Source organism: Hemiscyllium ocellatum, chromosome 17 (genome assembly GCF_020745735.1).
Source record: "Hemiscyllium ocellatum isolate sHemOce1 chromosome 17, sHemOce1.pat.X.cur, whole genome shotgun sequence".
Taxonomy (NCBI): Eukaryota; Metazoa; Chordata; class Chondrichthyes; order Orectolobiformes; family Hemiscylliidae; genus Hemiscyllium; species Hemiscyllium ocellatum.
The window spans coordinates 64,932,403-64,947,561 of record NC_083417.1 but is presented as its reverse complement, the minus strand read 5'-3'; the positions used below and the strand labels follow the sequence as shown (position 1 = coordinate 64,947,561).

General features: G+C 51.0%; 1 protein-coding gene across 1 annotated transcript in view; it reads right to left on the bottom strand.

Moving 5' to 3' along the window:
- The window catches only part of exoc3l1 (exocyst complex component 3-like 1), a 92,582-nt gene extending 81,719 nt beyond the window's left edge, over positions 1-10,863 (bottom strand). The window contains exon 1 of the mRNA XM_060838259.1: positions 10,703-10,863. Within this exon, the coding sequence (XP_060694242.1) occupies positions 10,703-10,736 (34 nt within the window). The 5' untranslated portion in view covers positions 10,737-10,863. The remainder of the gene's footprint in view (positions 1-10,702) is intronic.
- Between the last annotated feature and the right edge of the window lie 4,296 nt (positions 10,864-15,159).

Sequence of the window (15,159 nt, the reverse complement as noted above, 5' to 3'; positions counted from 1 at the left end):
CACTCTGCCGAGGACATGGAGGTCCTGGGCCTCCTTCACCACCGCTCCCTCACCACCAGACCCCTGGAGGAAGAACGCCTCATCTTCCGCCTCGGAACACTTCAACCCCAGGGCATCAATGTGGACTTCAACAGTTTCCTCATTTCCCCTTCCCCCACCTCACCCGAGTTCCAAACTTCCAGCTCAGCACTGTCCCCATGACTTTTCTGGACTTGCCCAACCTGCCTATCTCCTTTTCCACCTATCCACTCCACCCTCTCTTTCCTGACCTATCACCTTCATCCCCTCCCCCACTCACCCATTGTACTCTATGCTACTTTCTCCCCACCCCCACCCTCCTCTAGCTTATCTCTCCACGTTTCAGGCTCACTGCCTTTATTCCTGATGAAGGGCTTTTGTCTGAAACGTCGATTTCGCTGCTCGTTGGATGCTGCCTGAACTGCTGTGCTCTTCCAGCACCACTAATCCAGAACCTGGTCTCCAGCATCTGCAGCCATTGTTTTTACCTCATAGAAACAACCGGCGCTGGTTTAACCTGAGGGTCATCATGCCTCAGATGAGGGCAGACTCCTTCATGGACTGGGGATTGGTTAGCTCAGTTGGCTGGATGGCTAGCTTGCGCTGCAAAGTGACACCAACAAAGTGAGTCAAATTCCCACACAGCGGGTGAGGTTGCCATGAAGGGGAGTCAGTCATTCCAAATGATCCCAACAAGACGCGTGCCATGGTACCTGGGGTCCTGGCTGAAGTATAATCCCTGCAATTCGCTGCAAGAGTTGTCCACTTTAGCTCGAGGTCATGTTTCAAGGATCCCTGCACTGTTGAGGAGCATGCTGCTTGCATGAGATGAGCAAAGCTTGCCCGAGACAACCCCTTCCATCCTTTTGGGATGTCTGAGGAGACCACTCATCTCTCACACAGGGGCCGCTTAACCAGAACCAGCAGAGACAGAGACAGTACAGCAAACATTCTCACAGCGCAAATGCCTTTACAAAAGTGCCAGATTGCGTATGATGATATAACATCCATGCCACCCACGTGCCCTCAGTGAGTGTTTTCCTTCTTCCACCTCCCACTCTGTCGGGAGTTCAGTCCCAAAGCCTCAGTGGCTGGGTTGGAGACAGCCAGCTGTGGGAGACTTGGGTGCTCCACCCGAGGACATTTGGGCCTACAGGGGTGCAGATCGACTCAGTCTCCTGCCCACATGCAGGCTCTTGCTGCCAAGCATGGGCCCACTGTGGAGTTTGGGCTGATGGGTAGGGGAGATGGACAGGCCCAGAGACCATCCTGGAGTGGGGGGTCCTCTGTGAGAGAGTGTGTGTGTGTGTGTGTGTGTGTGTGTGTGTGTGTGTCACCTCAGCGCAATGTGTGCCAGTTGGTAGCATCTTGTCAACCTGAGGGAGGGAGGCGGTGGGGAATGATCTGGAGTAAGATCCAGGGCCTTAGCTCCTCTCTCACTTGCCATTGATGCTGATAACCTACAGCTAGAGCCATGGGCCTGCTGCTCCACACAGTGAGCCAGCTAACGCTTGATCTGGGTCTCCATGGTGGATGCCAACCTCTCTGTTCAGATATACCAGACATATACACTCCAGAGCCAGCACGGCATGGGTAACTCATTCTGCTACAATTTACTGACTGCCCCCTGCCTGACTGTATATTTGGACAAACTCATCTGTAGCTGATGCCATGGGGTCACCTGAGGCTGGGGTAGGTGCTAGTCTCTAACAGGTTAAAAATTAGACGGCCTGATGAATAGGGACAGCAATGCATGACAGAACGACAAGGCCGACACAGGACTGGCTGGACACTGAGATCTCCTCCTTCCCCAGCTGACAGGTTGGTGGAGTTAGTCAATTGGGTGGCTCAGCGCGATTGGCCCAGTTTACAGGGCTCTTCCTCCTGCAATGAGACAGAAGGTGGATAGAAGAACAATTCACAGTAATGCAAGAGGAGGGGAGGGGGTGAGGTGTATGGAGTGAGTGAATGTGTACGAGGGGAGGGGGTGAGTTGTGTGGAGTGAGTGTGTACGAGGGGAGGGGGTGAGGTGTGTGGAGTCAGTGTGTACGAGGGGAGAGGGTGAGGTGTATGGAGTAAGTGAGTGTGTATGAGGGGAGGGGGTGAGGTGTGTGGAGTGAGTGAGTGTGTATGAGGGGAGGTGGTGAGGTGTGTGGAGTCAGTGTATACGAGGGGAGGGTGTAAGGTGTATGGAGTGAGTGAGTGTATACGAGGGGAGAGGGTGAGGTGTGTGGAGTGAGTGTGTACGAGGGGAGGGGGTGAGGTGTATGGAGTGAGTGAGTGTGTACGAGGGGAGGGGGTGAGGTGTATGGAGTGAGTGAGTGTGTACGAGGGGAGGGGGTGAGGTGTATGGAGTGAGTGAGTGTGTATGAGGGGAGAGGGGGAAGTGTATGGAGTGATTGTGTACAAAGGGAGGTGGTGAGGTGTATGGAGTGAGTGTGTAGGTGGGGAGGGGGTGAGGTGTATGGCGTGAGTGCGTACAAGGGGAGGGGGTGATGTGTATGGACTGAGTGTGTAGGTGGGGAGGGGGTGAGCGGTATGGAGTGAATGTGTACAAGGGGAGGGGCTGTGATGTGGAGTTAGTGAGTGTGTACGAGGGGAGGGGGTGAGGTGTATGGAGTGAGTGTGTACGAGGGGAGGGGGTGAGGTGTATGGAGTGAGTGAGTGTGTACGAGGGGAGGGGGTGAGGTGTGCCCAGTGAGTGGTGTGTTCAGTAACAGTCAGAGAGGGCAGTGATAGTGAATGTGAGATGGCGGACGGGTGATGCTGGCACCGACCCATGCTGTGAGTGCAATGCCAGCATCCTCCTTCCTGCACTGCTCTGCCTTTTGGTTTACCCATAACTGACCTGAGTTCAGACTGGCTAGCTCTGGGACATGGCCTCATATGCCAGTGTCCACCACCCCTTGTGCCAGCAGCTCCGAATCATCAATGCTCAGCACCAACCTCCTTCTCTGTACCATCTCATTGATTGTTCTGATCGGGCATTGCAGGCTCTGGGTAGTTTCTTGCCTGTGTCTGTAGTGGTGTGCTGCTGGGATTTTAAACTTGTGCAGTGGCGACTGCCAGGGGGCCCCAGCAGTGACAGGCACCCCCCGTCTCATTCATAACTACTGAGGTGAAGACCGAACGCTGTGTGAGAAAAGTCGTTCCGAACATTGACCTCGCTCGACAACACTGAGAATGGGAAAAATATCAACCTGAAGAGTCATAAGGAAGCAGAGGAAGAGAGAACAATAGAAAATGAGAGTCAGAGACAGAACAAGAGGAAGTAATTTGCTGGAGGCAGTTGGAATGTGATACAGATGGCACTAGCCCTTGGCAAAGTCATCCAGTATTCTCCTGTCAGTAGGCATTCGAGACATCCTGTACTCTGACTGTGTACAGAGTCTGGCACTGCTGTTGTCTACATGCCAATGTCATTTATCACCAGCCTCCCCTGTCCTGCAAAGGGATTTCACTTGCACACTGGCTTCCATGGTCATCAGCCACCTTCGTCGATGTGACTGCTAGCCACCAATAGTCAAGAGGTTACATGTGCTCATCACAGTCAAATCCATTCAATCAGCACCTCACAGCCCAAGCTCAGTTCGATTGCAGAGTGATCAGAAGCAACGGTCTGACTTTGAGGCTTGCTAAACATCTGCACAAACCATATGGACTGCAAACAAACCCCTTTGACCTTCAAGGAGGTGACTGGTGGTGATCTCCAGCGGTCTGCACAGGAGTCTCACAGTTTCACATCCTTCATAATGGATGGAGAAGTATATCCACGTTCCCTGACAGCTGTTAGATGGCTCAATGCAGCAGTGCAACTGGTCACAGAAAGTCGCAAAGGGATTTCGATGAGTTGGTAAAAGTTTTGACAAATTGAGTTCAACATTGGGTCATCCACTTGGGATTTAGAGTAGACCCCAGTATTCTCAAAATGGTAAGAACAGGAACTGTGGATGAGCAGAGAGATTCAGTGGCATAAGCACAGGAATCATTAAAAGGTAAGAAAAATAACTTTGAAGGCAAATGGAACACCAGTCCTTATCAAATGGTGAATGGAGTACAAACAGGTGGATGCTATGTTACAGCTGTATAGAGTTCGGGTTAACGCCATCTATTGTGTTTAGCTGTGAGCTGTACTTATGGGTACGTTCACTGAGCTGAGAAGCTGTTTGCAGATGTTTCTAGGTGATAACCTCAGTGTTTTGGAGCCTCCTGTGAGCACTGCTGTACTGCGTCTTCTGGAATTTGTTTGGTCTCGTTCTGACCTCCGCACCTCAGTAAGTAGAGACAATTTTTTTTAAAGTGACCAGTGAAAATTTGCCAAAATGGTGCTAGGGCCAAGACATTTGGGAGGCCAGGTTAAATTGGGTTATAATCCTTTAAATACACATTATCAGTGGGTGATCTCATTGAGGTGTTTAAAATAATTAAAACTTTTGTCTTATTCATTGTTGGGATATGGGTGTGGCTGGATGGGCCAACATTTATGCATCACCCTTAATGACCTTTGAACTGAATGGTTGCTGGGGTCACCTCAAATGACAGTCAATCACAATGCTGTGGGTCTGGATTCACATGTAACCAGACCAGGTAAGATAGGTCATAATGGACATGAGTGAATCAAATGAGGTTTTAAGGCAATTGACAATGGTTACAATTAGACTGGCTTTTAATTCCAGATTTTTAATTGGATTTGACCATACGTTATGGTGGAATTCGAATCCAGACCCTCAGAATATTAGACTGAGGCTCTGGATTATCAGTCCATTGACAAGGGGTGTCAATTTAAGACTGAGATGAGGGGGAATTTCTGCTCTCAGAGGGCTGACAGTCATAGAGTCATACAGTCATAATGATGTACAGCACGGAGCCAACTCGTCCATGTCAACCAGATATCCCAACCCAAACTAGTCCCATTTGCCAGCACTTGGCCAATATCCCTTAAATCATTCCTATTCATATACCCATCTAGATATCTTTTCCTTTGGAATTCCATACCACAGAGAGATGTGGGGGCAGACTTCATGTCTATATTTAAGGCTGAGATTTTTGAACAGTTGGGGAATCAAGAATTACAGGGAAAATGCAGGAAAGTGGATGTGAGGAATGATATCGGATCAGCCATGATCCTATTGAATAGCTGAGCAGACTCGAGGGGCTGAATGGCCTAGTCCTGTTCCTATTTCTTTTGGCCTTATGATCACTGCACCACTGCCTCCAACCTGAAACATTGGGGTAAACAGACTGTTTCCTCTGATCAGTTTAAAGTCAGAGCTAGGTCATTTAGTCGCAGTGCTGGAGAAGACTCTATCATGCAAAGGGCAGTGGAAATGAGGAACTAACCTTCACCCTGAAAGAAGACTTGGAGTTGAAGTCAATTGGCAATTTCAAAACAGACATTGACAGATTGCTGCTGGCAAGTATTAAGATCTTATAGAACCAAGGTAGGTAAATCAGGTGTGATCGTGTTGAGGGGCTGAATGGTCTCCTCCTGTTCCTATGAACCATATTGTCTCTATTTGTCAACATCCTTATCTTGTTAGTCTTGAGCTCTTCCACTGCATTGACACCTGTGTTTAATAGTTACACCATTTTGAAATCTGGGGAGTCCTCTGTGTATGTCATCGCAGAGTGTCCTAATTGCTCATGGAAATTATTTTCCCTCAGGATGTTTTTCAAAGCAGCTGACTTTGAATTCAACAGCATCGCCCTCTGTGAAAACGAATTACCTTTTAGAACCAAGCATCCATCTTGATAAAAGACTGCAACAGAATCCAGCAATCTGATCCAAAGATCCCCAAACTGAATTGTTCAATCTTCTAAACTGCCCATTCAATTCCAAGTTATATTCTTCAATGGAATAACTACCTGTTTTTCCCAACTATTTAAAGCTTGACCATGCTCCATAGTCATCTAATAATGAGGAATTAAGTTGATCATTGTTCTTGTACATTTTATACAAGACTTCTAACAGAAACGTTGATCATCACTGTCCAACTGATAGGTATCCAGCTCACCAAACACATTATGACTGACTTTAATTCTGATAGAAAGTAATAATGCCAAGGCTAGACCCTGTTGACTCATTGCAAAGGGACAAGTGTCCCATGTGTACGCTTCATTGTGAGAACACCAGTGGGCAATCATGTGCCAACAGTTTACACTTGCCTTATGTCAATTTTCACAATGGCTACTAGGATTGTGACTTTCTCTCTGACATTTTTTTTCATCTCTGTTTCAAAACTGTACTATTAGGCAACCATTCTTGTTAATGCATGCTGTTCCATATATCCCATATTTTATATACATGTGAGCATCATAGGCTCAAGTACTCTATCAGAAAGGACTGCACCTTCAGGTATTCCATCAAAATCTCCATCAATGAACGCTATAGGCTCAAATACTCCCTCAGTGAGCAATGTCGGTTCAGATACTCCATCAATAAGCACTATAGGTTCATAAACCTGGAGATAGTGAGGACTGCAAATGGTGCAGAGTCAATAAAATGTAAAGCTGGGAAAAGCTCTGAAGAAGGGCTCATGCCTGAAAAGTCGATTCTCCTGGATTCCTGAAGAAGGGCTTATGCCCGAAACGTCGATTCTCCTGCTCCTCGGATGCTGCCTGACCTGCTGCGCTTTTCCAGCAACACATTTTTCAGCTCTGATCCCCAGTATCTGCAGTCCTCACTTTCTCCTGGGAAAAGCACAGCAAGTCAAGCAGCAACAGAGGAGCGGGAGAGTTGATGTTTCGGGCAGGACCCTTCATCAGGACAAGAGGTTCATAAGACCATAAGACATAGGAGCAGGAGTCAGCCACTTAGCCCAGTGATTTTGCTCTGCCATTCAATGAAGCCATGCAAAAGATCTGGTAATCCTAAACTCCACATTGCCTTTCCCCTATAGCCCTCAATTCCCGTACTGATTAAAAATTAGTACAAGTCGGCCTTGAATATATTTAACAACTCAAACTCCACAGCCCATCCATGGGAAAGAATTCCATCGATTCTAAAACCCTCTGAGAGAAGAGATGCCTCTTCATCTCTTTTTCAAATGGCTGAGCCCTTATCCTGAGACCGTACCCTGTGGTCCTGGACTCTCTCACAAGGGGAAACAACCTTTCGACATCTACTCTGACAGGTCCCCTAAGAATCTCATATCTTCTAATGTCACCTCTTATTCTTCTAAATTAAAATGAGTACAGGCCCAGCTTATTCAGCCTCTCCTCATAAGAAAATCCCTCGACATCTAGAATCAACTTAGTGAACCTTCTCTGGACTGCTTCTAAAGCCAGTTCCCAGTATTCTAACTGTGGTCTGACGAGTGCCTTGTATTCTTTTAGCGAGATCTCCCTACTTAATACACCTTTGCCTTTGAAATGAAGGCTGGTATTCCATTTGCCTTCCCTCTAACCTGCTGAACCTGAATGCTAGCTTTTTGTGATTTGTACAGGAGGACTCCCGAATCCCTCTGTGCTGTAGCTCTCTACAATGTCTCTCCATTTTAAATAATAGCCAAATAATAATACAATCTATATTTAAATAAGAATACTCTTGCTGCCAAAGTGCATAACCTCACATTTTCCCACATTGTATTCCATCTGCCAACCTTTTGTCCACTCACTGAACCTTGTCTACATCCTGCTGCAGATTCTCTGTGTCATCCTCACCACCTGCCTTCCTGGCTATTTTTGGGTGACTTGCAAACTTGGCTTTATTTTTCTTCACTTTCCCCGGATGGCATGGATTCAGAAACCGCATTAGGAATGGCTCTCTGTAATGGTTGACTTGCTTCTCCGGTTGTCAGTTCCAAGAATTGGGCTTTGCTTAAATATTAGCATATCAACAAGGACTAAAATCTTGGTTCCTCTAACAACAAGGAATGCACAATAAAGCAAGACATTAACAGACAGAGTCATAGAATCACACAGCATGGAAACAGAGCCCTTCAATCCAATGAGTCCATACTGACCCTAACCCAAACTAACTAGCCCCACCTCCCAGCTTCATTGGCTATGCTAAATTGCCCATGGTGTTCAGGGATGCGTAGATTAGCTACATTAGTAAGGGGGAAATGTAGAATAACAGGGTATGGCAATGGGTCTGGATGGGTTACTCTTCTGCTGGTGAGTGTGGACTTGTTGGGTCGAATGGCCTGATTCCACACTGTAGGATTTCTATGATTCTATTTGTGTACTTATCCAAATGTCTTTTAAAAGTGCCTCATCCAGCACTTCCTCAGGAAGCTCAACCCATATGTGGTCCTGTGTAAAACATTTGCCTCACGTCTTTTACAAAATCTCTCTCCTCTCACCTTAAAGATATTCGCCGTAGTCTTGAAATCCCCTTCCTAGGGAAAGGACATTTATTGAAACCCCACAAGATTTTATAAACCTCGATCAGGTCACCTCTTATCCTCCTACACTCCAGTGAAAAGAGTCCCAGCCTATCGGGCCTTTCTTTATAACTCAAACCTTCCATACAGGGCAGCATCCTGGTAAATCTCTTCCGAACCCTTTCCAGCTTAACGATATCCTTTCTATAATTGGGGAACCGGCCGAGTCTGCTGACTGTGTGCACTGTTGGCTGGGAAACTTTGTTAGCAAAGTGCTGAGTGTGTTTAAATACTCATTGAGTACAAACAATGGATTTGGATTCTCCATAGGAGAATACGGTTGTGCTTTATAAAGGTTTACAACAGGTTCGATCCTGTGACAAGGGATATCATAAATTCTGCACTTTTATCTTGAAATGTTCCATCATTAGGTTGGAGTTTTCAGTCAGTAAGTACCGTTCATCTGGCTACTCATTTGAGGTTCTGTTTTCGAATGAGAGGGAAAATATAAGTGCTTATTTCTGCCTTCTGGGGCTTTTTCATGCTTTTTTGGTTGTAAAATGCTTAGGTTTTACATTTCATTTAACAATGCGTTTGCAATCTGGTATTATGGTTCATTATGACATTCCTTGAGAAGTACTGAAACAAACCCTAAAGGGAACGAGTCTAATTCCGACCACTTGGTATTTCAGGGAAGTCTTTTCTTTCTTTTGATAAAATGCAGACATTTCTGCTCAGATTCCTGCCTACCTTTAGTAAATAGCAGATACCTCATTGGTGTGCTCATTCCCAGAACCATCCGCAAGGACAGGGTGAACTGAGGGTGCGGGCACCAAGGAGCAAGTGTGATGCAGAGTGGGGCTAATCTTTGAGTGGGTGAGAGAATACGTGGAAATCATAGCAAAATTAAAGCTGCAGTCTCATAGCCCACCAGTCACAGAAAAGACAGGAGAAGCTGGACAGCTGTAAGGGAGGGGGTGAGTGAAAGAGAAAGCTGCCCACTGAGATTTACCTTGCAGAGGGGTGGGCACTGAGAGATTTACCCTGGAGAGGGATGGGTACTGTGAGACTTAGGTAAAAACAATGACTGCAGATGCTGGAAACCAGATTTTGGATTAGTGGTGCTGGAAGAGCACAGCGAGCGGGGTGGGTACTGTGAGATTTACCCTGGGGAGAGGTGGCATTGTGAGATTTAACCTGGGAAGGGGTGGGCACTGTGAGATTTACCCTTGGGAGGGATGGGTACTGTGAGATTTACCCTGCAGAGGGATGGGCACAGTGAGATTTACCCTGGGGGATAGTGGGTACTGTGAGATTTACCCTGGGGAGGGGTGGGCACAGTGAGATTCACACTGGGGGGAGGTGGGCACAGTGAGATTTACCCTGGGGAGGGGTGGACACTGCGAGATTTACCCTGGGGGGGGGTGGTGGACACTGTGAGATTTACCCTGTGGAGTGGTGGGTACTGTGAGGTTTACCCTGGGGAGTGGTGGGTACTGTGAGATTTACCTTGGGGAGTGGTGGGTACTGTGAGATTTACCCTGGGGAGTGGTGGGCACTGTGAGATTTACCCCGGGGAGTGGTGGGTACTGTGAGATTTACCCCGGGGAAGGATGACATTTCCGGGTAGGCGCAGTGAGAATGACCTCGCTGCAGGGCGCCGGCAGGAATCTGAGCACATTCCCGGACAGAGTACACCGACCCCCGGGCATCGGCTGCAAAGTGAAATCGATGGCTCGCGTCCGGAAGCTGCTACAAAATCTCAGGACAACAATTGGAAGCAACAGCGCTCCCTCCAAAATAACACAGCCTTCAGCTACCTCTAGTGTAAAAGAAAAAGATCGACATCGCCGAACAACTTGTGAAATCTTTCTGGATAACTGCACAACAGTGGGAAGCTGGGGGAATCTGAGAGAGAGGGAGAGAGAGAAATCCTGCCCAGCAGCATCTCCCACTCTCCACCCAGCACTGCCGTCTATCCCAGTCAAACTAAACAGCAGACAGCAAGCAGGGTACAACAGATGGAAAGGAAGGGGAGAGGGTACAAGTGAATAAAACAGATAATCGAGAATTCCTCACTTAAAAGACACAGTGACCCACAACAGTCCTCTGACAGGAACAGGTTACTCGAGGCGACAGAGGGGACATGATAGAGACAAGGCTCAGTTGTATCCGGTAACATTCCGAGATTATCTCACTCTGGAGCTTTGAAAGATCCTTAAAACAGTCTCCGTGTCCACAACACCAGATTCTGACTCTGCGGGGACTTCCTGGCCATCCCTGATCGCCCCCACTGTGTAATCTGAGCTGTGGGGTGAACAGAATGCTGCCTGCAAGTACAGTCTGATCTGCCTTACCTTGTCTCGTCAGAATACCATCCTCTGCAGACATCCCCCCCCCGAGTCTAGCTGCGAATCAGCCCCTGGATGTTACTGTCTGGTCGGTGAAACGGGGCAGCTGTGCCGGTGGCTGGGAGAGAGAGAGAGAGCGATCCGGCAGCTGTCAGTCCCGGAGTGGACATACTGACACACACACACACACACACACACACAGGGGGAAGGAGAGGGAGGCAGAGAGGTGAGTCAGCTCCAGGCCGCCAGGAAAGGCGTCCAGCCCTCACTCCGCACACAGCCACTGGCTGCATCTCCACAGCGAGCCCACTCCAGAACCCAGAGTGTAACTGTGGACCACTCCCAGACTCACCACAGCCTGACCACTCCCAGACCCTCACTCCCAGACTGTCCACTCCCAGACCCTTACCCCCAGACTGTCCACTCCCAGACTCACCACAGCCTGACCACTCCCAGACCCTCACTCCCAGACTGTCCACTCCCAGACTCACCACAGCCTGACCACTCCCAGACCCTCACTCCCAGACTGTCCACTCGCAGCCCCTTCCCCAGACTGTCCACTCCCAGACTCACCACAGCCTGACCACTCCCAGACCCTCACTCCCAGACTGTCCACTCGCAGCCCCTTCCCCAGACTGTCCACTCCCAGACTCACCACAGCCTGACCACTCCCAGACCCTCACTCCCAGACTGTCCACTCGCAGCCCCTTCCCCAGACTGTCCACTCCCAGATCCTCACTCCCAGACTGTCCACTTCCAGACCCTTCCCCAGACTGTCCACTCCCAGACCATCCCCAGACTGTCCACTCGCAGACCCTTCTCCAGACTGTCCACTCCCAGATCCTCACTCCCAGACTGTCCACTCCCAGACCTTCCCCCCAGACTGTCCACTCGCAGACCCTTCCCCAGACTGTCCACTCGCAGACCCTTCTCCAGACTGTCCACTCCCAGACCCTCACTCCCAGACTGTCCACTCGCAGCCCCTTCCCCAGACTGTCCACTCCCAGACCCTCATTCCCAGACTGTCCACTTCCAGACCCTTCCCCAGACTGTCCACTCCCAGACCATCCCCAGACTGCCCACTCGCAGACCCTCATTCCCAGACTGTCCACTCCCAGACCCTTCCCCCAGACTGTCCACTCCCAGACGATCCCCAGACTGTCCACTCCCAGACCCTCATTCCCAGACTGTCCACTCCCAGACCATCCCCAGACTGCCCACTCGCAGACCCTCATTCCCAGACTGTCCACTTCCAGATCCTTCCCCCAGACTGTCCACTTCCAGACCCATTCACAAACTGTTCACTCCCAGACCTTTCCCCAGACTGTCCACTCCCAGACCATCCCCAGACTGTCCACTCCCAAACCCTCACTCCCAGACTGTTCACTCCCAGACCCTCCCCCCAGACCGTCCACTCCCAGACTCTCACTCCCAGACTGTCCACTCCCAGACCCTCCCCCCAGACTGTCCACTCCCAGACCATCCCCAGACTATCCACTCCCAGACCTTTCCCTCCCACCCTGCCTCCTGTAAAAATGCCATCCCATATTCCCAATTCCTTCGTCTCCACCGCATCTGCTCCCAGGAGGATCTGTTCAAATACTGTACAACCCAGATGGTCGTCTTCTTCAAAGACTGCAATTTCCCCCCAGACGTGATCGATGATGCCCTCCACCGCATCTCCTCCACTTCCCGCTCCTCCGCCCTTGAGCCCCGTCCCTCCAACCGCCACCAGGACAGGACCCCACTGGTCCTCACCTACCACCCCACCAACCTCCATATACACCATATCATCCGTCGTAATTTCTGCTACCTCTAAATGGACCCCACCACCAGGGATATATTTCCCTCCCCTCCTCTATCAGCGTTCCAAAAAGACCACTCCCTCCGTGACTCCCTCGAAAGGTCCACACCCCCATCAACCCAACCTCCACTCCCGGCACCTTCCCCTGCAACCGCAAGAAATGCAAAACTTGCGCACACACCTCCTCCCTTACTTCTCTCCAAGGCTCCAAGGGATCCTTCCATATCCACCACAAATTCACCTGTACCTCCACACACATCATCTATTGCATCCACTGCACCCGATGTGGCCTCCTCTATATTGGGGAGACAGGCCGCTTACTTGCAGAACGTTTCATAGAACACCTCTGGGACACCCAGACCAACCAACCCAACCACCCCGTGGCTCAACACTTCAACTCCCCCTCCCACTCCACCGAGGACATGCAGATCCTTGGACTCCTCCATCACCAGACCATAGCAACACGATGGCTGGAGGATGAGCGCCTCATCTTCCGCCTAGGTACCCTCCAGCCACAAGGGATGAACTCAGATTTCTCCAGTTTCATCATTTCCCCTCCCCCCACCTTGTCTTAGACTGTCCAATCCCAGACCCTACCTAGACTGTCCACTCCCAGACACTCACTCCCAGACTATCCACTCCCAGACCCTCCCCCAAACTGTCCACTTCCAGACCCACACTCAGACTGTCCACTCCCAGACCCTCACTCCCAGACTGTCCACTCTCAGACCCTCTCCCAAACTGTCCACTTCCAGAATCTCCCTCAGTCTGTCCACTCCCTGAACCTTTCCGAGACTGTCCACTCTCAGACCTTCCCCAGACTGTCCACTCCCAGAGACTCACCCAGACTGTCCACTCCCTGGCCCTTCCCCAGACTGTCCTCTCCCAGAGACTCACCCAGACTGTCCACTCCCTGGCCCTTCCCCAGACTGACCACTCGCAGACCTTCACACCCAGACCGTCCACACCCAGACCTTCACCGCAGATTGTCCACTCCCTGACTCTCCCCCAGACTGTCCACTCCCTGACTCTCCCCCAGACTATCCACTCCCAGACACTCCCCACCCAGACTGTCCACTCCCAGACCCTCCCCCCTGACTGTCCACTAACAGACTCTCCCTCAGACTATCTTCTCAGACCCTTCCCCAGACGGCCCACTCCCAGACCCTCCCCCCAGGCTGTCCACTCCCAGACCCTCCCCCAGACTGCCCACTCTCAGATTCTCCCTCATACTGTGCACTCCTAGACCCTCCCCACCAGACTGTTCACTCCCAGACCTTTCCCCAGACTGTCCTCTCCCAGATCCTCCCTCAGACTGACAACTCCCAGACTCTCACTCCCAGACTGTCCACTCCCAGGCCCTTCGCCAGACTGTGCACTCCCAGACCATCCCCCAGACAGTCCACTCCCAGACCCTCACTCCCAGACTGTCCACTCCCAGACCCCCCCCAGATGGTCCACTCCCTGTCTCTCCCCGAGACTGTCCATTCCCAGACCCTTCCCCAGACTGACCACTCCCAGACCCTCCCACTCAAGACTGTCCACTCCCTGACACTCACTCCCAGACTGTCCTCTCCCAGACCCTCTCCCAAACTGTCCACTTCCAGAATCTCCCTCAGCCTGTCCACTCCCTGATCCTTTCCCAGACTGTCCACTCCCAGACCGTCCCCCCAGACTGACCGTTCCCAAACCCTTACTCAGACTGTCCACTCCTAGACCCTCCCCACCAGACTGTCCACTCCCAGACCCTCCCCCCGACTGTCCACTAACAGACTCTCCCTCAGACTGTCTTCTCAGACCCTTCCCCAGACAGCCCACTCCCAGACTCTCCCAGACTATCCACTCCCAGACCCTCCCCCAGACTGCCCACTCTCAGATTCTCCCTCATACTGTGCACTCCTAGACCCTCCCCACCAGACTGTCCACTCCCAGACCTTCCCCCAGACTGTCCTCTCCCAGACCCTTCCCCAGACTGACCACTCCCAGACCCGGACACCCAGACTGTCCACATCCAGGCCCTTCCCCAGACTGACCACTCTCAGACCCTCTTCCCAGACTGTCCACTCCCAGACTGTCCACTCCCAGATCCTCCCCAGACTGTCCACACCCAGACCCTTCCCCAGATTGTCCACTCCCAGACCTTTACCCCCAGACTGTCCACTCCCAGACCCTCACTCCCAGACTGTCCACTCCCAGACCCTTACCCCAAGACGGTCCACTCCCAGACCCTCCCTCAGACTGTCCACTCCCAGACCCTCCCTCAGATTGTCCACTCCCAGACCCTCCCCGAGACTGTCCACTCCCAGACCCTCCCCCCCAGACTGTACACTCCCCGACCCTCACTCCCAGACTGTCCACTCCCAGACCCTGCCTCAGACTGTCCAGTCCCAGATCATCCCCCAGACAGTCCACTCCCAGACCCTCCATCAGTCTGTCCACTCCCAGACCCATACTCAGACTGTCCACTCCCCGACTCTCACTCCCAGACTGTCCACTCCCAGACCATCACTCCCAGACTGTCCACTCCCAGACCCTCCCTCAGTCTGTCCACTTGCAGACTCTCCATCAGTCTGTCCACTCCCAGACCCTCCATCAGTCTGTCCACTCCCAGACCTTTACCCCCAGACTGTCCACTCTCAGACCCTCACTCCCAGACTGT